Raw genomic sequence first — 26,432 nt, 5'->3', positions numbered from 1 at the left:
CGCAAAGCGCGCTATTATGCAAACAGCTATAGGAATCAGTGTCGGGGCGGATTTATTTTTGGGAACTGGGTGAGGTCTTGCAGTGAGGGTTTGCAGAGGACCAGTCGGGTGGCGTGGAAGTGACGGCGCTCTCACGGCGATCGCTCCTCCGCCTTCCCCGGGCAGGCCCCGGGGGCCCGGGGCAGAGCCGACCCCTTCCCCGCCCCCGCGGCTGGGCGGAGGGAGGCGGCATCCGCACCGCCCCCGCCCCGCGCCCGCCGCCCCTCCGCCCTCCAAGTGGGTGCACTAGCTGAAAGTTAAAAAAAAAAGCAGCAAAACACCCCAAACCCCCTCAGACCCGGCCAGAGGGAGACGGTGGCGGTGAGGCGAGAGCGAGTTTCTCGGGGTGAGTACGGCGGCGGGCCCCCGGCCGGAGGATGCCCGACCCACGGCGGGAGCAGGGCCGGGGCTGCGGGATGCGCAGAGCCTCGGCAACGGAAGGGTCAGCGTTTCGGGGAGCGGGAAAAACCCCGGCTGGGATGCTGAGCCCATAGAATTGCGGCGACACAGAGCTGGAAGGAGAGGCAGGGGCCAGAGCTGGCAGGAAGTTTGGAAGCATTTGCAGAGAGCTGCTGCTCCCGCAGGGCAGCCTGGGGTGGTGATTTATCCTTCTTCCCTCAAGTCCTCAGGGCCGCCGCTCAGCCTGGCAGAGGTGGGAAAGCTTTGCAAGGTCATCCTTGCCAGTGGCGCTGGGACGGGACCGAGCTTTCCTTGCGTGGCCCAGGCCAAGTGCGCGCCGCAGTGCTGGGCAGAAGTATTGCATGTTGGGGACCGCAGATGCAAAAATGAAGTGGCTCAGTGGTACCCTGGGTTAATAGGTGGAGTACACCCATGCTATGGTCAGTTCCCCCTCTAGAACCTGAAAATGTGACAATTACTGCTACTCTTTTAGCACGGCAGGAGTTGGGACGGTGTTCAGTGGATCATCAGAATCTTGCTTTTTGCCATGCACTGGCCTGGTAAGATATGTGGTGTTAAAAATCTTGTCCAGCTCCAGGTGTGCCAACACAGCAGTGGGCAGAATTCATCCCCTTCCCCTCCTGGTGCCGCTTTTTGGCTGTACTGCAGAGGCACAGAAGGCGCAGAGGCTTTATGGAGAATCCTGCCTGATCAGAGAAGCACTTAACTGGCAGCCATGCACTTTCACACCCACACAGACCTTCAAAAGCAGCAGGCCTGTGCAGAGCAGAATTGCACAGCAGGGTTTCATGTCAGTTTTTGCTAAAGAGGCCTTTCTGATGTTTGAGGGAAAGGGATGAACTCATGTGCCAGGAAGAGTAGAAAAAGAATATTTTTTATCCTCTAGCTCTTAGCACCACCCTGATAGTACAACAGCAGGAAGTAGGTTTGGGACCCATCCCTCTTTGTCAGGGCTTTAGAGCTTTGTGATTGGGATTAAGATGGGGGGAAAGCTGGCAGGAAAACGAGCATAAATTTCATTGTCATATCTCTAAATTTTCAGAACACCCCCATTTTCAAACTTTACATCTCTGTGTGAAGTGTTACAGTCCTATCTTTCTACCATCCTTTATTTTTATTTTTCAAGACGTGGCTGGAATTTTACTACTTCTCCTGCTGCCACGAGTTGGGATTTTTTTGCAGAAACATCCATCATGCAAGAAAACAGTAGGGTTCTCTGAAAGCCAAAAAAAGCACTGGGGAAGGGAAAATTATTTGAAGAGAGGCAGACCAACACAGGTGCAGATTACTCAGAAAGGGGAACTTTATAAATTTAACTGGATTTGTGTGTGTATCGTGTGGCTACTTTCTCTATGCATTGGACACAGAGCATATTCCATGAGCTTTCTTTATGTTTGTGAAGAGAAGTCACAGAAGACTGAAGTGTAGTAAGTCCAAGGCCAGGTAGTTGTGTGCCTTTCCAGGAGCATTTTCAGAGATTGCTCAGAGAAGGAAAGTCTTTCGTTGCTTCCCTGTTTGTGAGTCTGCTGAAAAGCAGCACAGCTTGAGATCTGAAACTTATGAAAGCAGTGGCCCTCGCACTCTACTGAGCCAGTGCCATCAGCATTCCTTACACTGACTACAAGGATGAGAGGATGTCCAGGATGTCTACAGGGAGAGTATGTGCCTGGGCCTTTGTGAGCAAGAGTGCTGTCTTGGGCAGGCTGCTTTCTGGATACCTGGCTGCAAATGTGGCTCTGGCACCCACAGAAGGCTATGGGTAGATATGGAACTAATCACTGAGCTTTGAAGCAGCTGTCTGTGTTGATGCTCTACTCTTTTTCAGCAGTAGTCACCATGAAGAGCAATAAGGATGAAGTGGGAAAGCCCAGCAGCAAAGAGTGAAGACTTTGGATGAGCTGACCTTCCTAATGCCTAGATGTAACTGCTCTGGCAGGCCTGGTAGTGCAGCATGATTAGGATGAGGAGGAAGATACTTTGGGCATCTTGCTTCTGCTTTGCAGCTGCCTTTTTCCTTGTGCTGACACTCCAGGTACAGGGGCAAGGGGGTGGGATATATTTGAGATTGCTGTCAAAGCAGGAGACAATTTTGTCACATTAGAGAGGCGACAGACATTTTCCATACTAGTCAGTGCTTCACCAGGAGTTACTCTGTTAGCAGCGTTAGCCTTGTGGTGATAGCTGACTCTGGAAATGACACAACCCAGAGAATACTTTTCTTGTATATATCCTTAGCTCCCGGAGGAGTTTCAACATACCATGCCATGTTGTCTTGCCTCTATCCAGCATTGCCTCCTCTTTTCACATGTTTGAACTCCTTAGGCTGGGGGACAAGGCTGTAATGGGTTTTTTAACACCTAATTTTCAGAAGAAACCTAGCTATTGAAGGGCTGTTTTCTGCCCTATGCATTTTCCAGGGAGAAAACAGAAGTTGTGTTGTTAAGTCACATATGATGTGGCCATGTCTCTGTACAGAAATGTATTTTCTGCCTTCTCCTTACAATTTAAAATGAAAGCTTTTGCTGTTCTGATGTATGACCTCATGTTTGCAGTCGGTGAAATGCATCCCATTTGACTGACAGAAACTTAACATACTGACTTAGTGCTTGATACCTTAATTCTGGATTGCAAGCAGATGTCCTGGCTAATGACAGTGATGTGTTGTGATATGCATGTTTCTTTCCCTGAAGGTTATCACTGAACTGGGCAATTCAGAGAATAAGGTGTCAGTAATCTCCAGTATGCACAGCAGCCCATTGAAGCCTGGGGAGAGACATGCTTTTCAGTTTAAGAAGCAGGAACTTTACAGCAGCTTCAAGACAGAGTCTGATGTAAATCACTATCCTGTCCTGCTCTGGTGGTCTCCCCTGACTGGAGAGACAGGGAGATTCAGTCAGTGTGGAGAGGATGTTTGCTTCTTTACTATAAACAAGACCTACCAGCACAATCCGATGACAAGAGCATTTCTGTTCTATGGTAAGAATCTATTTGTTTTTAAAGAAGTAACTTTTACTCCTGCTTAGTTCTTTCCCCATAGGGATTTAGTATTCTAGGTGGCAATGACTTAGAACAGGAAATTTATGCAGCTCATTGGGTTAAACTTTGTTTGGTGCTGAATACCATTCAAGTGCTCTGTAAAACTACTCTGAAGAGTGACCATGTACATCTTAGTATGACTGATGCCTTGTCTCATGCTGCTTTCCAATCACATGTACTCCCTGTTCATGGAAGAAAAGATAATTTCATGTCATTGCCAAAGCATTTAAAGACAGTCTGAGATCAAGCCAACTTTTTCCAGTCTTCTGGCTTGTCACCCCTAGCAGACACTCTGCAAGGCCTTTGTTGCACTTGTGCAAGTCTTTTGTCTAAAAATAATGCATTCTCCGGTAACAGTGCAACTTCCCTGCCTCAAGTGCCAAGAAATTACTAGCAGACTCTAAATGGAATGTAGTGAAAGAAACCTATTGATTCCATGCAGGGAGCAGCAGTTAGTGCAATCTTCTGAGCCACTTTGGCTCTGCCAGGGACTTCCCATTACATACACTGTAAAGTGAGTCTACAGAGCATGAAAGATGCATCATTTAAAAGTAGATCTTACTTCATCAACTTTGTTCTTTTCCCCCATACAGTTGTTTTTGAAAGAAAGCATAAGTTTTAGGAGGAAAAATAAATTCAAATGCTTTTCTCTGACTGGTATGTTCAGATATTTTGTTTGGAAATAAAATAAATCAGGATACTGAATCTCATTTACTCAATCTGAATACAGGTGAACTGGAAATATAGGGAAGAAGGGCCCTAAGCTTTGTTGTTATCAGTGAAACAAAAACTTCTCATCACTGATCTTTTTAGATCTCCAAGTAGGTCAGCTTTATCAGATAATATGGTGGTTAATCATGAAAGCAAAGGAATAACAGCAAAGGAATGAGAAGCTGACCCAATTAAAGACAAAGAAAGCTGGATTGCATGACAGGAAAGCTGTAAAGTCTGGTGGTTTTGGTCTCTAGTAGTAGTTTCATTTGTCTTTTTCAGTATTAGAAGGATTGTTGCTCTTCATTTTTAGCAGGCTTCTGGACATAGTTTACTCTCACATTTTTAAAAGACAATTTATACTGGGCGTAAGACTCTCCCTGTAGATTTTTTTTTCTTTTTATAGTGATGCTGCCTATAAATTTTGTAAAGGAAAGTGTCAAAATATGCAAAATTGTTACTTATTTTTAAACCACAGTAAATGATCTCACAATGCCAAAACAGAGAGTTTTTCTTTCATTCTCTCTTTCTCTCCCTCTCTCCCCCTGCCATGATGCAGTGAGCTGTGAGTCTACAAAAAGGCATATTTTACTTTTACAGATTTTCCCTCTAAAGAGCCTGCTGAGTGAAAATTAGGTATCTGAATTTCCATGCTAAGGCTGGATCAGAGCACAGTTTCACCTTCCAAAAAAATGCAATAATTTCCCCAGTACTTGATGAGTAAGCTAGTCAAGAGAAGAATGATCTAAAGATTAAGAAAAGCACTGTGCAAAAATACAGGATATTGATGTTTCCCAGCCCAACTGCTTTGTTAGGAACACCAGCTTTTATGCAGCTTGTCCCGACTCACTGTCCTGGCCTGGGGAGCCCCTCAGTGTAGGTGATAACTTTGTCAAGTGTCGCTGTCTTTTTTTTTTTAATGAAATGTGGCATCTCCTTGCTAGACTTTGTTTCTGCTTTTGGGAGAGATTCCCAGCTCCACCTTTTCGGTGTCACATAATTCATAGAATGTAGTATTTATCATGAGCTGTCAATGTGACTCAGTCAGCATGAGCTGGAACTGTCAGGGCCTCAGGGATGTTGTTCCTAAGAGAGAAGGGATGTCCAGCTGTTCTGTGCTGGAGCACAGAGTCCTTGGAGTATGACTTCTGAATGGAAGATGTCTTCTAAAATGCATAACCTCTCCTAGCAGCATATATATTTCTCTTCTGCATATCTAAGATTTGCAAATTAATAGTTAGGAAGTGAAATTGCTCATAATTCTAGTCTTGTGGTACTTTTTTCTATTCCATCACGTGCTTCCTTATTTCCTTCGTCTCATGGGGTAGGGGGCATGCTGATGTTATCTTCCCTTTAAACCTTTTTGTCTTCTTGCTGGACTGAGGTTGATTAAGTGTTGTATTAAATTCGGTCGTTCTGATGCACTCTGATTTGTACTGTGTCCAGTTTTGGGCCCCTTATTTCAAGAAAGACATTGAGGTGCTGGAGCATGCCCAGAGAAGGGCACCAAAGCTGGGGAAGGGTCTGGAGAAGAAGTTCAGTGAGGATGGCTGAGGGAGCTGGGGTTGTTCAGCCTGGAGAAAAGGAGGCACAGGGGTAACCTTATCACTCTTGATGACTCCCTGACGAGAGGCTGTAGCCAGGTGAGGGTTGGCCTCTTCTTCCAGGCAACCAGTGGCAGGATGAGAGGACACAGCCTCAAGCTGAACCAAGGAGACGTCCAGTTTGGACATCAGGAGAAATTTTTTCATGGAAAAGGTTGTTAAACATTGAAGTGGATTGCCCAGGGTGATAGTGAAGTCACTATCCCCGGGGTTGTTCAAGAAACAACTGGTCATGGAATTAAGTGCCATGGTCCAGTTGACAGTGTGGTCATTTGTCAAAGGTTGAATTTGATAATCTTGGAGGTCTTTTCCAACATAAATGATTCTGAGATTCTGAGATTTTATAGTGCATTTTTCTTTACATTTCTCTTTGCCTGACTTAACTGTCTCCTAGTTTGGTAAGTTTTATGTGTTGTTTTTTTGTCTTTCTCTCATTCTTGTCTGTGTTTCCATCCCCTTTTCCCTGCAACACTACCTGAAAGAGGGAGCACCTTTGTAAGAGACCGAGCTGCAGTGCTGTGATTTCAATCCACCGCATTTCATTATTGTAGGTATTCACTGTTTCTTCTCTTGGCATCACCTAAAACAAAGTGTTTTCAAAGCCAGACAGACTTTATGAATTTCTACATGAGGATTTGATTAACTTTCAGTTTTCCTCACCTTCTTCTGTCACAAAATAACACATCAAAAACAAGATAACACATCAAAAACAGAAGAACCAAATAGCATTTTTTCTTGAGTGGCATACCCTTTCATCCTTTTAGTGCTGAGGACTTAGGACCTCAGCAGAAGACAGAAGGTCAATGTTTAGTGGCCTTAAACATCCCCACCTGATGTTCCTGAAGGATCTTGCTCTATAGGAGATTTTTATATTACTGACAGCTAACTTCTGTCTCTGCTGCAGTAATGAAGTCTCATATTAGTTTTATAAGGTTGTCCTTGGAGTCATTTTGGCAGGCTCATATATCCACCAGGACCACTGGGCATTTTTAAAAATATTCTTCATATCTTCGTTTTTAGATCAGTATTCTGTGTAAGACTTTTGCTGGCACCCCCTTCTTTTTGCCATCAGTGGTTTGAGGTCAGGGGTAGACCTCAGACCACTGTAAAATGGAGAGTGAAAAGTTACAAGTGTGAGTGAGATGGTGTTAGGACCCACCTCTGAAGAATGGTAACTGAGGTTCCTTTTAATAGATTCCTTGGGTGAATTAGAATGAAACCACTCTGGATGACTGGTGTGTATCGATGAGCCAGGTTTATTTCAAAACAATTTAATTGCAGTGGAAAGGAGGTATATGGCTCTTCTGGTTCTTTCCTATAAAAGTATAAAAATCTCATGAAGAAAATATATAAGGAAAAGAAAGAGAAAAAGAGGAGGAAGGGATAAAGGAAAGGAATTAGATAGTGAAGAGGAAAAAGACCACCTCTGATGAATCCAGTGATGATTCTTGATCATTGCAATTTTGATGTCCAAGATAGGAGTGATGGTTGCAGTCTTCATTCATTTGAGGGTAGAGGCCTGCAAAACAAAGAGTGTACTGGGTTATATACTTTTAAATTGGCATGGGAACACCTAGATCCCTTCCCAGGGATGGGAATTTTTTGTGTCTGCAAGAGTACAAGGCATGTGCAGTCTTCTTATGGAGAGTTCCTGGTCAGAGTTGAGGTGCTTTGCGGTTGTTTGTGGTCCATAGCCCCCTGTAGAGATATGGCCACTGTTTGACCCTGCCTCTTGTGACTGTGCATCTCTGTCTTATGGTGTAAGAGGGAAGCTGGCATGGAGAAAGCATTACTCTGCCTCCAGAGAATCTGCTGCTTACTGGCCATTCCCCTTAGTTGGTTTAATCACAACTTGTTTAAGACCTTATATTCCCAATTGCCCCAGATGCAATCATCCATGAAGTTTGCTACACAAAGTTTAGGCTGCCACAGATGGTAATTTATCTGAAGATAAGAATTTGTGATATTTTCTGAACCAGCTCTTCAGTGTTATTTTCAGTTTTTGAACTGCTAAAAGTTATTATTATCAGCTAATTAAAAGTTATTATATTAGCTAAAAGTTTTGTATGTTCAGTGCCTTTTCTTAAGTAGAAAACAGATACGGTTCTAGGACAGTGAGGAAGTATCTTGACAGAAACGGGGCAAGTTTGCATATAATCTGCAGTAAGGCTGGTCGTGAGAGTGTAGGGCAGTAATAATGAAGGGAGAGCAAGCAGTGCATTAATGAACTGGTACTTTCAACTTAGTTTTGTACAGACCAGCCTTTGAGAAAAGTCATCTATGTTTGTCCTAAGGTTTCGACCACACTTTTCCCAATTTCTGCAGTTGGCTGTTTTTAGAGTTTAGACATTATTCTTCTTCTATTATTGGCATTACTTTGAGGATCTGTCTTCTGCCAGAAGCTACTTCTTTATGTATCTGGTAGGCAGTTGTGATACATCACCTCTTAATTTCCTCTTTGAAAAGTTAATTGTTCCTAAGTCTCTACAGTACAATGTCTTTTAAAAACTCGAAGTAATTATTTTTTTCTTCTTAATCCTGTCCAGGATTTTAGCATCCATTTAGTTGTTTTATTACTAGAACCAAATTGAGTTCTGTGGTAACCATTTTCTTCACATCACAGAGGAAATACCATCTGTTCCCCTGTTTAGAGAACCAGGGGATTATTAAACATTTTACTAGTCTCATTTCAGTGCATTAAAATATGGAATTCCTAGTGATCCTTTGAAATGAGAGGCCTTTAAACTAATATGACATGAAAGGAAACCACTTTAATATTAACTACTGATCCCACTTCTCTAGGTTCTTTTGCTATGAAATTAATTTTTATCTGTCACTATGCTCTTGTGCCTTTGCATTAATTGCGTTCTTTGAAATAACTGCCTTATAGAGTCAGAAATGTGATGGTTGTAGCACTGATACTAAATTAAAACTAGACTTTTGTCATGGTAGTTAGTGTCCCGTGATACATAAGAGCAGGATGAACACTGTTTACTTTTGTCTAGGTACTGACTTCAGTACAGACAGTTTACCTCTTCCTCGTAAAGACTATCATGACTGGGCCCTTTTCCATGAAGAGTCACCAAAAAACAACTACAAACTCTTCCATGAAGCAACCATCACCTTATTCAACCACACTGCGACATTTAGCCGCCACTCTCACCTGCCACTGACCACTCAGTATCTTGAGGGTGTAGAAGTCCTGAAGTCATTGAGGTTCATGATCCCTCTGCAGATGAAAAACAGCCTGAGGAAAAGGCTTGCGCCGCTTGTGTACGTGCAGTCTGACTGCAACCCCCCATCTGACCGGGACAGCTATGTGCGTGAGCTGATGTGCCACATTGAAGTAGACTCTTATGGGGAATGTTTGCATAATAGAGACCTTCCTCAGCATCTCAGAAATCCAGCTGCCATGGATGATGGAAACTTTTTAAAAATACTGGCACAGTACAAGTTCATTCTTGCTTTTGAAAATGCTATCTGTGAAGATTACATCACTGAAAAACTCTGGCGGCCACTGAAGTTGGGAGTAGTGCCAGTGTACTTTGGGTCTCCCAGCATTGTAGACTGGCTTCCTAGTAACAAGAGTGCAATCCTGGTATCCAGTTTTTCACACCCTCGGGATCTGGCCCGCTATATCAAAACACTGGATACAAATGATGAAGAATATGAGTCCTATCTGCAATGGAAACTGAAAGGGGACATTTCCAACCCAAGACTGCTTAGAACAATGAAGGAACGCAAGTGGGGAGTGCAGGATATCACCCAGGACAATTACATTGACACCTTTGAGTGTATGGTTTGTAACAGAGTGTGGGAAAACATCAGACGGAAAGAAAAGGTATGTGTGAATTTGTGTTTGTGTCCCAGAGAGACTTTAAAATGGCATTAGGGTCAGATTTGTCCCAGGAATTTTGGTTACCAGATTTCCAGCTAGCTGACAGCTGTGGTATTCCAGTGCCATTGGGTTGTACATCCTCATATAAACAGGTGTTGAGAATGTGTGTTCCTCACAGTGTTGTAGTGCAGTGTGTGAGCACATGACATTGACCACTGAGCTGGTGATCATTTTCAGCTGCAGGCTTAGCTGTTCAGGGAGATTTTTTTCATGTTGCAGAAAGTAGCCTAACATGTTGACCTTCTTCAGATGATCTGGAACATTTGGAAAGAGGTTGCCCAGAAAGGTTGTGAGATCTCTACCCTTGGAGGTGTTTTAAGACTAAACTCAATTTTGCCCTAGGCAATTTTATATGATTACACCTGTTTAGAAGGGGGAACTGAACTAGAGATCTATGTCTTCTGATCTGTCTTAAGCACTCTATCACTCTCAGATTCTATATATGTGTGGGTACATTCACATGCCATTGTCTGTGGGCACATTTGGTGACTAAACACTGAAACAGTTTCTAAGCCAGGTTGTGTGTTTGTGAGAAGCCGTACTTTAGCTGATGACCATCTGAGCAATACATTAAATGGTCAGCCAGTAGAGGGGAGATGGAGAAAACTTTTGAAGTTATTAAGGTGAGCTGAAGTGATGAGAATTACAAACTGGCAAGCATTACACTTAACCAGAGTTTTCTGTTTAAGTCCGGTGCAAATCTGGACATATGTTCTCTCTTTGAGTTAGGAATGCAGCCATGGAAAGGTAGCGAATAGATAGATACAGATATTCCTTCCCCGTGCTTCTGACGCTTTCTAGTCAGTAAAATTATGAAGACCAGTTTACTCTACTGGCCAGATTCATGGCTTTTTTTTTTTTTCCCTTAGAAAAAGAATCTCAGTAAGTATGTGCATATTTAAGATAGAACCAGAATATAATGATGAAAATATAACTCCTTGTCTTGTAATTTCATTTTGTGTGGGCTGGTGCTGCTCATTTGCAGCCAAACCTTATCTGAGACTCAGATGCATGACTTGTCAGCATGACTGATCTTGTCCCAGACACTTAGGGGAAGCCTTCCACAGGGACATGGGTAGAGCCTGCAGCAGGAAGAAGAGTGTAACTGACAGGATTGGACAGTTTACTAATGGCATAGCACTTTTCTTCTCTGTTTGCCTGGGTCCCTGAATAACCCCTTTTATTTGTCTTCATTGCCAGGGATGGCTGCCCCAGAGGTGGGAGGCTCAGGTTAATCATCTGAGCTGCCCCAAACCAGAGGCATTCTGGTTCTCATCATCAAACCCTGGCTGGATTTCTCTCCAAAAGATGTGGATACCAAGCTTCGAGCAATCCAAGAAAGAAGCCAGGGCACTGAGGCACCTGGTGGAAAGGAACAAGAATTTTACAGCTGAAGAATTTTGGATGCTTGTATTCAAAGAATAAACACAACAGACCTGTAAAACAGAGTGAGCACCTCAGAGGAGTTCTGTGGAATTTTCTTTTGCAGGTGACCTTATCATTTAGGATTAGTAGCCATGGGAAGTAGATCTGTGAGAGTGAATTTAGTATGTTCAGTGCTCAAGGGGCACTGAGAAATGCTAAACAGTCAAATCATTCTGCCAGGTAATATATGCACATATATATGCATATGTTTATATTTAGAATGATTCATATTAATTGTCATTTGTTCCACTGTTTGGGCATTAAGGTCCTGGTTGTCAGGATTCTCAAAGCCCAGATTTAAGCACACAGCTAATTACCCTGAAGCAGATGGCTCTCCCTTCATCTTTAGATACATACCTGCCTAGTCTCAAGGCCCCTTTTTCCCCGGTCCACGACCCTCTTTTGCTGTATTGATAGTCACAAGGTGCAGAGCAGCTGACACCATTGCAGAGGTACAGCTTCTGTGCTGCTTGGAGGTAGACTAAAAACTTGGGACTGTGTCCCTGGCTAGCTGTTTATTATCAAATTTCCTGGCATCAGCAGATTTAAGCAGGGACTTGGCGGGCTTTGTGTCCTGACACTGAGTGCCAATGTAACGTACATTAATGGCTGGCACAAGGAAGCACCATCTGTTAGTGTCCGGGGACAGATTGAATGAAAACGTGCTGGCTCAGATTTACCCACCATCTTTTGCTAAAAATAAGCAGAGCACACGAGTATCTCTACAACCCAGAAATAGGGTTGGCTTAGATCTGACTTATCTTCTTGCCTTTCTGATGATGTATTTGTATTCTGAAAGAAGTATTTGTATTGTGTATAAACAGGAAATCATACAATTAAAAGGGTAGGGATAATACAGAATCCAAGGGTAGGGATAATACAGAGTCCATTGGTACTGAAGTCTTCAGTAGGTCCAAGGAGAAAAAGGCAGCCTTCCTGTTTTAACACACAAAACCTCAAATTACTTAATCTGATGAAGAATAAAATTTGGTGGTCTTAATCATCACTTGCCAAAAGACACACCTTTGCCTGGTATTTAGACTGTTGCAGTTTTCTTTCCAAGTTCTTTCAACTTCAGTCTGTGGAGGAGTCAATTTTCAGAGGATCTGCAAAGTGACGGTAACTGTGTGAAGCCATTCAGATGAGTGACACTCATTCGTACACATGCTCGCATATGATGATGCAGGCAAATGGAATTACTAATCCAGGGTTCTTTGCATTGCTGGAAAGGCAGATTTTCACCTGTGTGAAATTTCCATGGAATTGTTCATTGCACCAGGCTATTTTAAAATTTCTGTCAAACGCACTTCTGTTTTATGAAGGGGTAGCCAAATAGTGGCAATGGAGAAGGGTGTGAATAGCATTTACACCAAGAAATTCAGCAGTGAAATTTACTTACCTTGGAAAAGTTTCCTCACTAGAAATTTCCTCAACAAATAGCTGGTGAATTTTTAATTACTTTTAAATCTGTTAAAGGAAAGATGAGTTTTGTGGCCATGAACAGTAGAATATTGGTCATTAGTATCAGGTATTGTTTCTATGAGAATGTATTTTGTTTTGATGAAGCAAAATATTCCCACTGAAATTTTTCACCACTAGTGTTTTCCTAGTGTGACACACAGCATCTGTTGGACATCTTAAACACTTTCCCCAGTGGTCTGCAGTGCAAATGATGACCTGGCTCCACGAATAAAGTTCTTCAGGAAAGTGACATTAACTAAAGTGACTTACAGGGTTTCCTAGATCAGGGCTGAAAACTGGACATAAACACCAAAACATTTGGAAAGGGAACTGCTGAATGCCTATCTGTTGCCATGAATGTCTGTTTCACCTCCCAGGATGATAAAAAAACATGAAAGACTGCGTCTTGTTGTTACTGTTTATTTGGTTGCTTTGCTTTGTTTTGTTTTGTTTTGTTTTGTTTTGTGATGTTCTGCTGTCTCCTTGGCAAAAACTCTCAAGCCATGTTGTTTAAAGACCTCAGGAACTGCACAACTGGATTTTTTCTGTGTTTTCATGGTGGAATCTGTCGGATTCTGACCATCTTGAGCAGTCTGGATAATATAGATATTACCCAAAGATATAAGACATATTTATCTCAATTTTTAGTGTTTTGTTGTCCTTCATTTTAATTTGGTGGAGTGTGAGGGAAAGAGGGATTGTGACCCGCATTCTGATAGTTGAAGTGGTCAACAGTCTGTGTTTCAGAAGAGGTAACATGTTCATCCACTGCTGTACACAGTAGAAAGATGAGTCTCCAGAACAGTTGCCTAGAAGTGTGCTGTGGTTTAATTGTTAGTCCTCTTACAGTGCATTATTTTTACAGGATAAACTCTTGAGTCCCACAAGCTAGTTCAGAGCAATCTCCATTTGGCCTCTTCATTTTTTAATTACCTTTTAGGATCTTTTTTCTTGTGCTGGATGGAGGGTTTGTGAACATCACTCTAGGAGATTTATGGCAAGAATTTGTGCAGACTTACCAAGTATAAGAAAGACTGACCATCATGAATTCTAGGTTGATATCTTCTCTCCCTCCTCTGCTCTGAGGAGGAAAAAGCAGAATTTTTTATTTAGCAGATTTGCTAGGTTTCCTACCATGTACAGGTTTGTAATTCTAGCCAGCAGAGGGATGCAGTTTGTTTCACACACAGATGGTACAGTCCTTTCTTTTTCTGGTTTCTTTTTGCCCTAGAAAGACAATAGCAGAATAGTTGTGAAAAACTCTGTACTTCCAAAAATGAGAGCTGATTCTGTATGAACATCTGATCTTGTATGAAGTGCATGCTTCCCAACCTCTTACATGATGGTGACAAGATGTCCTGATTTTCTCTGATGTGGCATATTGACATGACAAGGACAGTTCCTTCTGGGTTTGCATTTATTCCACTGAACCCACACCTGTTAGCTACAGGGGTATCATAAATATTTGTGGCCTTTGAGCCCAAAGTGACCTTTGCATTTGAAGTACAAAACTTCAAGACCCCTTCAGAATATGCCTGCATTCAACTTGGAGGTGTCTCAGAAATCTGCAGCATCTCCCTGGTGAGACTGGGAAAGTCTGGGGAAGTGCAGTGGTATCTGGAGTCAGGCTGCAAGGAAACAGCTAAGGTGAGTGTGAGGAGGAGCTGGGAGAAGCCTCATCTGGGCCCTCCCTGTCGTACCTTTTGAGGTCCCAAGTCCCTGTCTGGGCTGTGCTGTACCCATGCCTGTACCTGTTACCAGTCCTTCTGTCTCAATCTTCGTCTGTTTCATTCCTGCAGACCTGCTGGGCGATTGCTGGGCTGTCACTGACCCTGCCCTCCTCCACACCCCTGCCTTGTGTGTCTTGCCTGTGGTGCACCCCCGTGCAGGTACTGCCCTTTTGACTCCACTCCCAGTGGAGTTTTTGTACCCCAGCACAGGGCCTTACCAGAAGTTACAGCTAGTGGGGAGTGTCACTTGGAACACTTGGCCCTTCCGTAGTGAAGCTTCCTCCAATTTCCTAAAAGTTGCACCACCTCTTGTTGAGGTGGTCTGCAGCAGATGCCCCCATGTTACCCCTTGTGTTTGGCCACCCCCTGGCCATTATCCATGAGCCCTTAACAGTGCCCTGTCTAGTGGCAGAGTGCTGTGCAGCTGGGCTGCCCATTGCCAACAGTGCTCTGCCTCCACCATGCCCTCTGGCAGCACTCCTGTGATGGGGCCCTCTTGCCACGTAGCTTTGATCCCAAGTATGCACAGAATTGAGGTTTAAAATTTCTTTCCTCCTCTGAACTCTGATCACTTGACCTGCTTTTCCCATATTGGTTCAAATTTGCATATTTCTTAGCTTTTCAAAAATCTCCTTAACATTGACGCTAACCAACACTTTGGAAGGGCGTAGTGGAGTGGGGGTGTGAACACAGCAGATCATATGAGATTGGTGTGCTTGGAATACGTTAAAGGCACAATGGGGTATTTGCCCTAGAAAATGAACAGCAAGCTGAAGACTGAAGTAGTAATTAAAAAACATGAGGAGGACTTTAACTGTGTTCATTCCAGTGCAAGAAAAACCTTGATCCTATACTGTGGGCGCACAACTGTGCATTGTGTTCTTCAGAGGTCAAATCCCAGCTTTCCTCCCTCATGCAGCAATTACAGAGAAACAAAGCCGAATGCTTGCTTGTGGCAGACATTAAAGAAAAGCAAAGACGCTGGTAGTGCACATTTGTAGAGCACGTGATGCTCTGTTTTGTCAGCAGCATGGCGTCAGCCTGACATGAAATACAATGAGGGTGGCTTTGTGCTCGTGTAGAAAAGTGTGTCGCTGCTGTGTATGCATGAGGTGGCAGTGGGGAGGTCTCATATGACTGACACTGCAATGCTGTGCTGCACAACTCTGTGGAGACTGTTCACAAACCAGGCCAGGGTTAAAGCCAGGCTCTGTAATTAATGCAAAGAGAGAGCTTGTGAGCTACCCTTCTCAGGTGCACTTCCTGCAGAGCACAAGGCATGGAAGGCTAGGTAGGGTGGGGTGGTATGAGCATATGTTGCTGTGACCTGCTGGCTGACATTCCCTCTAAGTGTTTTTAAACCACAAGTATTGAAGTTTAGTTAGTGTTCTAAATGCAGGGTTAATTAATAAATTATTAAAAACCTGCAGTCATTTGCTGATCTCTTTACTCTCTGACCTTGGAAGATAGGGTGTAGAGACATTATTTTGCATCTGATCAATCAAATGTCTTGAAATCAATCTTGTTTAATGTATGCACATATATTCTGCAGGAAAAGAACTGACCTGAAGATTGCTTAAGGTTGCAAGGCAAAGTGGAAAGAAAAACATTTGTGCTACTGGTCTTAAACCTAGGATTTTTCTTCTGAAACATTAAGTTTGGGCACTGTCAAGTCCATGGAACCCAGTTCATTTTGCCTTCCCAGTTCCATACCAAAACTAAACACACACACCAAGTTAACCTATTACATTTTCCTTCAACTTCATTTGCTCTCCATCCCAAACCTGGAGTGAAGTGGAAGTCTGGGAAAAGTGCTATCAAAAGAGACTTAGCCAGAAGTTTCATCCTTCGGCTCAGGTGCAGGGCAAGAGTCTGGGAAGAGGCTGCACATTGCTTTCTGATGGTTTGCAACAGAGAATAACCTTTCTGGGATGTGGGTCTCCTGGGTATGCAGAATTGTGGTTGCATGGTTACCTGGCCTGGAAGAAGTGAGTGGGGCAGTAGGCTGAGAGGACTGAGGCATGTTGCAGTCAGCATGTTTGGGGAAGCCTAAGGAAAGCCTTTCCTGTTTGATGGTTTTTGTTGCAAGCTGCAGGACGGCTTGGGAGCTTTGTCATTCTCCTTTTCAATGCTGTATGTTGTCAGCAGAGAAACCATCTCCTTCTGGCCCACTAGCATGTGTCTGCTGGATGGTGGGATGTCCTCAGGCTTCCAGTGGATACTGGCTGTGGGTGTCCTTGGAGCAGGGCTGGATCTGCAGCTGCTGGAGATGCAGCAGCTGGAGAGACATTGCATCAGTTATTACTGGTTCAGAGTCATGAGGTTTGGAAGGTAATTGTATGGTGTTTCCCTTTTATTGGCAACCTTTCTAAATATTTTGCTGTGTTGAATGAATATTTAGGCATTCTGGGTATTTATTTTGCCTGGGTAGGCCTCAAAAGACTTTTTTATTAATATGGATGAGACTGGACTCAGTAAGAGTCCAGTAAGGTGTGTTGAGAAAGACACTGTGCAAACAGTATGCAAAAACTGTGATGGAGCCAAGAGTTCTGGCAGTCAAAGGCTCGCTATAGATTTGTTATCCCCAGAATCATGTGGGTAACTACATGCCTTTAGTAACTACACCACAAAACTAACACTTTGCATAAATTAAACTTTTCGTGGAATGTAAATTATTAATGTACTAAAATGTGCTGCTAACAGTTGTTTGGATTTGAAGCTATTACTCCCTGTTCCTGACATATACATTTGGTTATTTACCATTTTCCCAGAGTCAACAAAAATACATCCTTTCTCTCCATGCCATGTGTTTTGTACAAAGACTGCAGAAACCCAAGATGATTAATTCTGGGGGCAAGAGCAGTACAGACAAAACCCCAGTGATAAAGGAATTAGATTTAGACTCTTGGACCCTTCATTGCCCCAAAACATTTAATCTTAGCATTAAATAAAATTTTTTCTCCTGTCTGAGAGCTCAGAATTGGACTGTCTGGTCTGATGACTAAAATCAAAGCCCACTGTCAAAGTGTGGCCAGGAATTCAGGCAGTAGGCAACAGCCACAGTGACATCTTGACTGTCAGTGTTGGTTTTGAGTGACTCACAGGGTAGTGTGACAGAGGGACTGCACTTCTACACAATCACAGAACCAGTAAGTTCCAACCAATAAGTTGAGAAAGATCTCTGAGTTCATAAAGTCTAACCTATGACTGAACACCTCCCTGTCAACCACACCATGGCACCAAGTGCCGTGTCCAGTCTTTCCTTAAACATCTTCAGGGATAATGATTTCACCGCCTCTTTGGGCAGCCCATTCCTATTTCTATTCACCCTTCCTGTGAAGAAATTCCTCCTAATCTCCAACCTGAACCTCTTCTGGTGCAGTTTGAGGCTGTGTCTTCAAACCTTACTTTTGTTGAACAGCCTTGCTGGGGGCCAAAGAAAAGTGAGTCTTGGCCCCCTTGCTGTGGAGCATTTTAATTGGTAGCCCCTGCTCCTGGCCCCTCCTCAGCCTCCTGTAGAAGACCAGTGTGTCCAACAGGCCACTACTTATGGTAGTGGTGGATAGGAAATGCCATTATAGAGATGACCTAAATGTAATTTTAGAGTGTGAAAAAAGCAAATAGATGCAAGCACTTGAGAACAAAACCTCACCTTTGAAGCTTACCCTGCTCAGAGATGATGGAAGATGACTGTCTACACAATTTAATATTAAATAAGGTTTTTAAGAATCCTTTTTCCAGCTGCTGTAGGAAGAAGAACTCTCAGAACTCTCAGGTGTGGTGGAAATTGCTGCTACCACATCCCCACACTGAGTGGGAGATTGTATATACATTATCTCCCCCTCTGGACATAGTGTTACTTTATTCTCACAAATACAAAACTCAGTTTTGCTGTTGTGACCTGCATTGTGTCATCTGGTTTAGGATTGCTAATCAAAACTAATTAAAGCTTCATCCAAGAGCAAATTTGTCCAATAACCTGGTGATGTAGAACCAACCATGAAGGAAGCATGAGTCCCTGGATCCTCTTTATACAATGGAGGCATTGCAAAGGGGCTTGTACTAGGTGTAATGTAATGTAATCCTACTCAGGAATTGCTGTACCTCATCAGAATAGCATAAATGTAAATCCATGGTAAAGGCTTAATGCTTGGAACAACAGCTCACAGTGTGGGAGCTGGTGAGAACTCCAGGACACAGAAGACTGCAGATAATGCAAATGCTTGGTGGCATTGTTGGAGAATGGTGGTGACTACAGACCCATCCCGTCTTATCAAGTGGGGTTACTGGGGTGTATCTGTGACCACATGCTGCAGCAGTTTCAGCATTCCCTTTCCCACCTGTTCAAAAGGCATGCCTCCAACCTGACTTTAGGGCTCTAGAGGCAGAGATTTGTTTTTTGGGCCAGAAACCAACTCAGGAAATGCTGGTGAGCACTAGAGGAGCAGCAGATGTGATTTGGGTGCTATAGAAAGCTGCAAGACTATAGAAATGTTTTTACTTGTGGAGAATCAGATACAGCTCTCTGAAGCCAGACTAAGGTGTGTGTGTGTGATACTCCTTTTATCTTCAGCCTTCTGGGCAGTATTTTGCCTTTGAAGTACACTCTAGCATCAGTGGAGGGTGGCCAGAGGCTGTACTGTGCCTGCCCTACCCTTTCACAAGCAGCTATTTGATGGTACTCCTAGCTGTACTCTAGGCAAAAGCCATCAGAGAGACGTTTCTCATTTCTGTGGAAGTGCTCAGCTTCCTGATGGTGTTTTCTCTGCCCATGACTGAAATGTATGGCTAAGATGCCAGAGGACATTATCCTTGTCAGCGTTTCTTTCCAGGCTTTTTGCAGACTCAGATAGTTGTCCTGCTGGAGTATCCTTTGCTACGGATGTCTTTGGAAAAGAGACCAACTAATTCAATACCTGCAATTACCGGAATACTCTGCCACTTTAAAAGTCCCGTTTTCAGAAAATGACTTCTGTAAGGGGACCAAACATTAGATTTCACCGGCAGATGTGTCTGTTGATGTGTCCTGATGTCCTCAGAGGAGCCCTAAGATCTGCCCTGGCATGGGCTGGTTGGCAATGGTGGTGCATGAAGGATATCTGGGGTGGATGGGTGGAGATTGTCTAATTTGGAGAGATGGGGGGGTCTGTCCCTTGGTCTGACACAGGTACCAGGGACAGCTATGGGTACCAAAATGTCCCAGACAGCAGCAGGACTGACTGTGAAGTTGTCGAGGCATGCGGTAGCAGATGAGGCAAGATAACCTTGAGAGATGACGGGACTGACTCAGCCCTGCGGATGCATTTCACGGTCAATACATCCTGTGTCGATTAGCCTGAATTCACATCCATGATGCCTCAGCCAACCGCATCCTCAGAATCAATATCAATATTTAACAACACCCATCCCCTGCTGCCCCCCGCCCCGCCTTCCCCCGGCTGCCCGAGCAGCAAAAATCTCCCGGCAGAGCCCCGCGGGTGGGCGGCGGGCTGCGTGCGCCGCGGGTGCAGGCGTCCTGCGGGGCCACCAGGTGCCACTGCAGGGCAGGCGCTGTCCCTCTGCGGGCACCGCCGCTGTCCCGCTGCTGCCGCTGCCCGCGGCTCCTCCTCTCGGCGCTGTGGGCCGCCTCGGTAGCTCGCACTCTCCTCGAACAGAGAGAACCTCTCTTAAAGCAGTGTATGAGCTCTGCATCTTACTCACCTGTAAAGAGACGGGAAACAGTCCTCGTGTGGGTGCTATCTCAGCTGAGACCTTGGGCAGGAAAATTAAAATACATGGTCCTTCATATGAGAAGCATCATCTGGCATAGTCAGTTGTGGTTTCTGCCCTGTCAGCCCGGGGAATCCTTCATGATTGCTGGCATAACAAACAAGCGTTCTCTAGTATGCTTTGAAGGAGGTACTCAAAGCACTGTTTATTTTCCTGTGACATGTAGTCATGGGAATGATGTGTCCAAATGCTTGTGAGGACAAGAAGTGAGTTAATTGTTCAGATTTCTAGAAGAAGCAAGCTCAGGCAAATGTGAGCACCAGCGAGTGGCTTCTAGTATGCTGCATTTGTGGACTATTTCTTCACAATCCTCTTTGTGGCAAAAAAGGCAAAACTGAAATTGTATTAGGCAAAAACTGCCATTGTATTAGGTTCAAGAAAGCATGAATTGCTAGCTTATGAACCGTTTCATGGTTTATTTACAATTTCACACCAAACTGTGTGTAATTTAAATGTTCTTTTAAAAGACAGGTGTGAAGAATGTTACCATTCCACAATACCGCTCCTGTAACTGACCATAGTCATGAGAAGACTTCTTATGGCATGAGCCTTCCATTGATGGGGATGCCTCTGGCACAACACAGAGAGACCTAACATCACACTTTAGACTGGATTCGGAAGACAGCTCTCTCTTCAGGACATATTTGTGGAGAGATGCTAATGGTCTTTCTGCTCTGTACAATGAAGTGTGATCTGCTTTTGTGATCACCTGATGCTGCTGTATCTCTTGGATCCAGGACAGTACTCTGTGACTGTATAAATAGCTCGTATGACCCTTAGGCTGTGCCAGGAAGCTTTCTGAGGCACATGGAGGGTATATGGCGTAGGCAGTCACAGATAAGTCCTGTCTGTGATGTACACCTGCATTGTGTTGCTCAGCACAACAGAGGACTGTGTTCAACAGCACTTGTGGCATGCAAAATCCTGTGAATGTGGACCTCCCCTTACCATCCTAAAAAGCATTATGCTCCAAGAGATAGCAGCAAATGTAAATATTCCCTTTCAGTCCACTTCAGGTTCTTTGGGATACAAGCATGATAAGCTAGCTGCAAAATGACAGTATCAGTGACAACCATGAAACACAAAAAGGAGGAAAATGAAAACATTAAATCCATAAAACATGGTAACACATCCCATAGTGAGAGGCCATATTTCCAAACATCTGGGCTCACTCTGGAGCAACAGTTATCTGCAATTTATTGACCATTTAAATAGTACCCCATCAGTAGTTTTACTTAGGAATACTAAATGAATAAAAATTTGTATATAATAATACAGTTTATTTGCACAAATTAAGAAAATGGGTAGATGCTGTTTCGCAAGCGTTTATGCCATTAAGTCAGTAAGTCCTGGCCCATCTTCCCTGACATCTGCAGGGAGTTCTGGCTTTGCATGGTATTCTGGTTGGTGACAAAACGGTTACTTTTGCCTTTCCACAATCAACTCAGTCATTGAGTCTGGGAGTTGCTTGTCTGCCATTGTAACCCGCACAGTTCTCACTGGCAATCACCCTTTTGCCCTGCCACTGTGTGTCTGCTGCCATGTGTGTGATGAAGAAACCTGCTATGTACCAGGGATTCTTTAGTTTTTTTTAGTTGTTACCTAAAAGCAGCAAAACCTCAGTATAGTGGACCCTTGGCAAATAAAAGAAAATGCCAGAAGCGGCATGATAAAGCACAACTAACAAATGGACCATTAGAGATTACTAAAGGAAAAAGTGTTTTAGTAAAAAGTTGCTATTTCCCTCCTCATTTGGTTTCTGACAGGCATATATAAAATCATTCGAAAGAATTACTTAAGATGAGTGAAGCACGCTTTAGAGTGTTTGTGAACATCTTCCAGGAGAGCACTGTATTCAAATGAACAGGGCTGGGGAGGGGAAGGGCTTCCTCCAATGGTCCCTCAAGGGCCAGAGCAATATTGCATTGAGATAAATTCCTGCAGGTTTGGCAACATGCCTAGAGACATAGCTGTGTGGGTATGGGAGTGCCTCTGCAGCCATTCCCACTTCCATGGAAAGGCAGTTTTGTTGCTGCCATGCAGCTGGGCCTGGGTGCCCAGATTTGAGGATTGTTTTGTGCTGTAAGCTCTCTCTGTGCCCAGGTGTTATGGTGCTCAAAATCAGGCAGAGAGGATCAAGACACGCTTGGCTGATGAAGTGGCCATTGGAGAAAGCAAGCCTGCTTTCTCCTCAGCTCCCAAGGAACTGACAGCTTTTGCTCAAGCAAAGGGTGATGATTTTGCTCAAGTAAAATGGTGATGACATGAGCTCAGAGGCAGTTGTTTTCTCCTGCTGCAGCAGGGACCTGCTGGGTATTCTGGAAGGAGTGAGGCTGCACAGGGAATCTTCTGTCACACGTCTATCTGGACAAATACACTGGGTCTTGTTTGGTCTGAGTACCGTGAAACAGAAACCTGAAAAGCAAGGCTGAGGGGGAGGATGTTTCACATGGACACAGACCCTAAAAGAAAACCAGGATAAATATGACCTTCATCTGCATTTGCTTGGTAAACATCTTTACCACATGCTCTGGGCACTCTCTAGCCTTCTTGCCATGATTTTAACTGCAGGTGGCACCCCTTATGACAAAGAAGCCACGAATCTGTGATAACAGAACAAACAGAAGAAAGGGGAATTAAATGGGAAAAAGGGGGATGGGAAAACAGGATTAAACTTTCCACTGTGCCCCTCTTCATCAAGGGGGCCTGTGTTGACTAATAACTGAGCTCCACTCCTTTCTGATGGAGAATTTAGATGTGTCAGTTTAACAAGGAGAGCCCTGCTAAGAGGGGAAATTAATTTATCATGAAGATTTAAAGCATCATGTTTAATCATGATTTAAATCAAAAAGCAGAAAGCTTGAGTTTAAATTATTGCTTGCATTTTGCTATGTGTTTCATTTTTTTTCCTTAAAAAAAGTCTGATTCTCATTTGGAGATAAAATCCAGCATATCTTTTGACTGAGCTAGGGATGCACTCAGGACTCATAGCTATTTCTCACTCATTTGCAAGGTTTAACATGTTTATTCAGATAAAATATTTTTACTTTCTTTATAATTCTGGAGGCTGATGAAGACCCATTTGTTTCTCCTATTTAGTTGTTCTTATGAGCTTGATTAAACTTCTGAAAGAGAACTGGGATTTAGTTAGCCTCCAAACAGCCTTTTTAGCGTTGTATGTGTGAAGAATGGTACCTAATTTCTTCTTTTTGGTTTCATATTTTCACAGAGTGAATAATGCGAAAGGGAAGGTTTATCAAAACATGTCCAACATTTGAAACTAAGTGATTTGTTAAACAAAAGTAATATGATCCTTAGCGAGTTATTTAAATTTAGCTCCTGGTCAGAATGACCTCCAAGATTTTAACAGTAATAAATCTCATTTTACGTCTTGTTTACATTCATAGATTAGAAGAGGAAAATTAAACTTTTCTGCCCTTCCTTTTGCCTTCCATTTCACAGCTCTGACCAGACAAATAAGTAATCCTGAATGAGGAAAATATTCTCTGTGTGCTTTTGGAAGTGATTGCTCTCCCAAACTCAATTTACCTTTTCAAAACACCACTTTCTCCACGGCACAGCTAAGGATTTCCACTGGCTCAGGGTTCCCTTTTCTCTTCAAACATCAGCTCTAGTTTTTAAACTAGACTCACTTAATTTGGTATAAAGAGAAATTACTCATATTTTCATGTGCATAAATGAAAAAAAGGTAAGTCACTATATTTTCTACCTTCTGGTGAAGAGAAGGAAGGACTGGCATTTCCTGCCAGTCTGAGCTCTCCCAGAGAGGTGGATACGTTTTTCCTTTGAGCCTTTGTGTGACCTGAGCAATGACTAGCTGCTGTCCTCACGGCAGAAGGGAAGCAGCTGAGCTGGTGATGGTGGCATGTAAGGCAGCTTGGCCATGAGGAACCCTCTGTGCTGTCACCCCTGACAGCACTGGACTTGCTTCAGGTGAGCAATCCTCAAAAAAGGCAAACCTAATGTACTCCAAGTCATCAAAATGCTCTGGCTGTGTGTGTGCTGGACTTGGGGACTGCTGCAGGGCAGGTGATTTCTGTGGCAGAGACACAGCCACAGCAGCATGGCAAGGACAGTGGCCTTGGCTCTCTGAAGCCTAGCCATTCATTGTACTGCCCACAAGTAATATGCCTCCCTGTGCTTTTCTGGCAGAGATCACACATCCTGACCCAAGCTTTAGTGAAAATCTGAAACCTTAATGTGAAGTGGGAAGTGGCACTGACTGCCTACCATGACCTGTTACTGGGCTGATGGACGAGGAGTTCATAATCCAACTCAGTACTGCCACAAGATGTGAGCCAATGTCCCAGCTCCTGGAGTCACAAGGTAGGAGTACACCAGGTTTTCTTTTGTTTATTTTTCTTTTTATGTAAAAGTTTTGAGAACATCCACTTGGAGAGGAAACCTGATCTCCCCTGTGGTACAGCCTTTCCTTCTCCCAGGCAGAGAAAACACACACACTGCATTTTGAGAAAAGCAATGAGTTATTTTTAGCAGCTGAGGCTGAGAAAAGCCATTTCTCCACTTCCTTTAACAAAAACATGTAGCTTAACTTCAGCTGAGGGTCATGTGTAGAACATAGAGGAATCTTTTCATCAGTAGTTCACTGCAGCAGCAATAATTGCTTTTAAATTTCAGTGGTCGTATTAAAAGAATATCAGGCTGAAAATGTTTATCTGGTGCCCAATGGTGTAACTTTTCCGTTTTAACAATTTGGATTATGAAATATGAGTTCATTGAAAGAAAGAAAGAATGAGAAAGATCATACAGAGAATCATAGAATGTCTTGGACTGGAAATAGCTTTAAAGACTGTCTAGTTGCAACCCCCCTGCACTGGGCACAACACCTTTCACTAGACCAGGTTGCTCACAGCCCCATCCAACTTTACCTTGAGACACTTCCAGGATGAGGCATCCACAACTTCTGTGGTCAACCTGTTTCAGTCTATCACTAAAGAATTTCTTCCCAATCTCTAAACTAAATGTACTCTCAATTTGAAGCCGTTTCCCATTGCCCTGTCACAATATGCCCTGGTAAAAAGTCTTTCTCCATCTTTCTTGTAGGCTCCCTTCAGATACTGGAAGGCCATAATTAGTTTACCCCTAAGCATTCTCTTTTCCAAGTCTCTCAGCCTTTCCTCGTAGCAGAGATGCTCCATCCACCTAATCATTTTTGTGGTCTCCTCTGGACTCACTCCAGCAGTTCCATGTCCTTCCTGTGCTGGGAGCCCAGAGCTGGATGCAGGTTCCAGGTGGGCTCTCCCCAGAGCAGAGCAGAGGGGCAGAATCCCCTCCCTCCCCTGCTGCCCACGCTGCTCTGGATGCAGCCCAGGACACGTTTGGCTCTGTGGGCTGGGAGTGCCTGTGGAAGAATGGCTGGAGGAAAAGGGTCTGTGGAAATGTTGTACAAGTAAACCCCATGTTAACTTAGCATTCATGTTAGCCAACCAGCTTAGCATAAGTGAGCTGTACTTAGCATAACCAGGCCACACGCCATGATAGGAGGATGCCGTATCCTGCCTGCTGACAAGGCCAAAAGGGCAAGGAAAGCGACGAGAATAGAAACCATAAAGTATGCTTAACCACAAAGTAGGAGGAATATGTAAATGTAATCTCTTGCTTTAAACCAATAAACTCATGACATGTATGAGCAATTAAACCAATAAACTAACGACAAGTATGCATAATTACTGGAAAACAATATAAAAGTACTGGTACTCAAAATAAACTGAAACTTGCTTTACTAATCATATTGATTGATTGCTTGTCTTCCCTCGCCGCCCTCAAGTGCCCATGGCTGGGTCATGTCCAGCCTCTCACCCACAACTCCCCCAAATCCTTCTCACAGAGCTGCTCTGCATCTGCTCATCCCCAGTCTGTGTTGGTACCAGGGGTTGCCATGTAATAGACCAGGTGCGGCACCCTGCCCTTGTTAAAAATCATGAGGTTCCCATGGGTCCCTTTTCCTATCTTGTCCAGGTCTCTCTGTATGGCATCCCATCCTTCATGTGTGTCAACCACAGCACTCAGCTTGCTGTCATCTGCAAATTTGCTTAGACTGCACTCTATCCCTTTTTCTATGTCATTAATGAAGATACTGAATAGCACTGGTCCCCGTATTTACCCCTGAGGGGCCACTTGTCATCAATGTTCATCAGGTAGCCATTGACTACCTTCCTCTGGATGTGACCATCCAACCAATTTCTCATCCACTGAACAGTCCACGCATCAAATCTACCACTCTGCTTTTTAGAGTTGTGGGGGACGGTGTCTAAGTCTTTACAGAAGTTCAGATAAATGACATCTCAACTCTTCCCT

The 26,432-nt window shown here is 43.7% G+C and overlaps 1 protein-coding gene and 1 long non-coding RNA gene across 3 annotated transcripts in view; one reads left to right on the top strand and one right to left on the bottom strand.

Annotated features, from left to right (window-relative positions):
• The first annotated feature begins 237 nt into the window (after positions 1 to 237).
• Positions 238 to 13,219, top strand: FUT10 (fucosyltransferase 10). 2 transcript variants are annotated; one of them, XM_063179827.1, is made up of 5 exons: positions 238 to 385; positions 2,288 to 2,491; positions 3,150 to 3,435; positions 8,816 to 9,651; positions 10,909 to 13,219. In XM_063179827.1, the coding sequence occupies exons 2-5, from the start codon at positions 2,411 to 2,413 to the stop codon at positions 11,131 to 11,133; spliced, it is 1,428 nt and encodes a 475-aa protein (XP_063035897.1). In that variant the 5' UTR covers positions 238 to 385; positions 2,288 to 2,410; the 3' UTR covers positions 11,134 to 13,219. The 2 variants fall into 2 exon arrangements, with proteins under 2 accessions (XP_063035897.1, XP_063035898.1); XM_063179828.1 differs by having other exon boundaries at positions 241 to 385; positions 2,285 to 2,491.
• The window catches only part of LOC134431701 (uncharacterized), a 35,417-nt gene continuing 16,044 nt past the window's right edge, over positions 7,060 to 26,432 (bottom strand). The window contains exons 2-3 of the long non-coding RNA XR_010031057.1: positions 7,235 to 7,329; positions 7,060 to 7,125 (exon numbers count right to left, since the gene is read on the bottom strand). This is a non-coding gene — a long non-coding RNA (uncharacterized LOC134431701). The remainder of the gene's footprint in view (positions 7,126 to 7,234; positions 7,330 to 26,432) is intronic.

Source organism: Melospiza melodia, chromosome Z (assembly GCF_035770615.1).
Source record: "Melospiza melodia melodia isolate bMelMel2 chromosome Z, bMelMel2.pri, whole genome shotgun sequence".
Classification (NCBI taxonomy): domain Eukaryota; kingdom Metazoa; phylum Chordata; class Aves; order Passeriformes; family Passerellidae; genus Melospiza; species Melospiza melodia.
The sequence above is the reverse complement of the archived record's forward strand: the minus strand, read 5'-3'. Positions and strand labels throughout refer to the sequence as shown.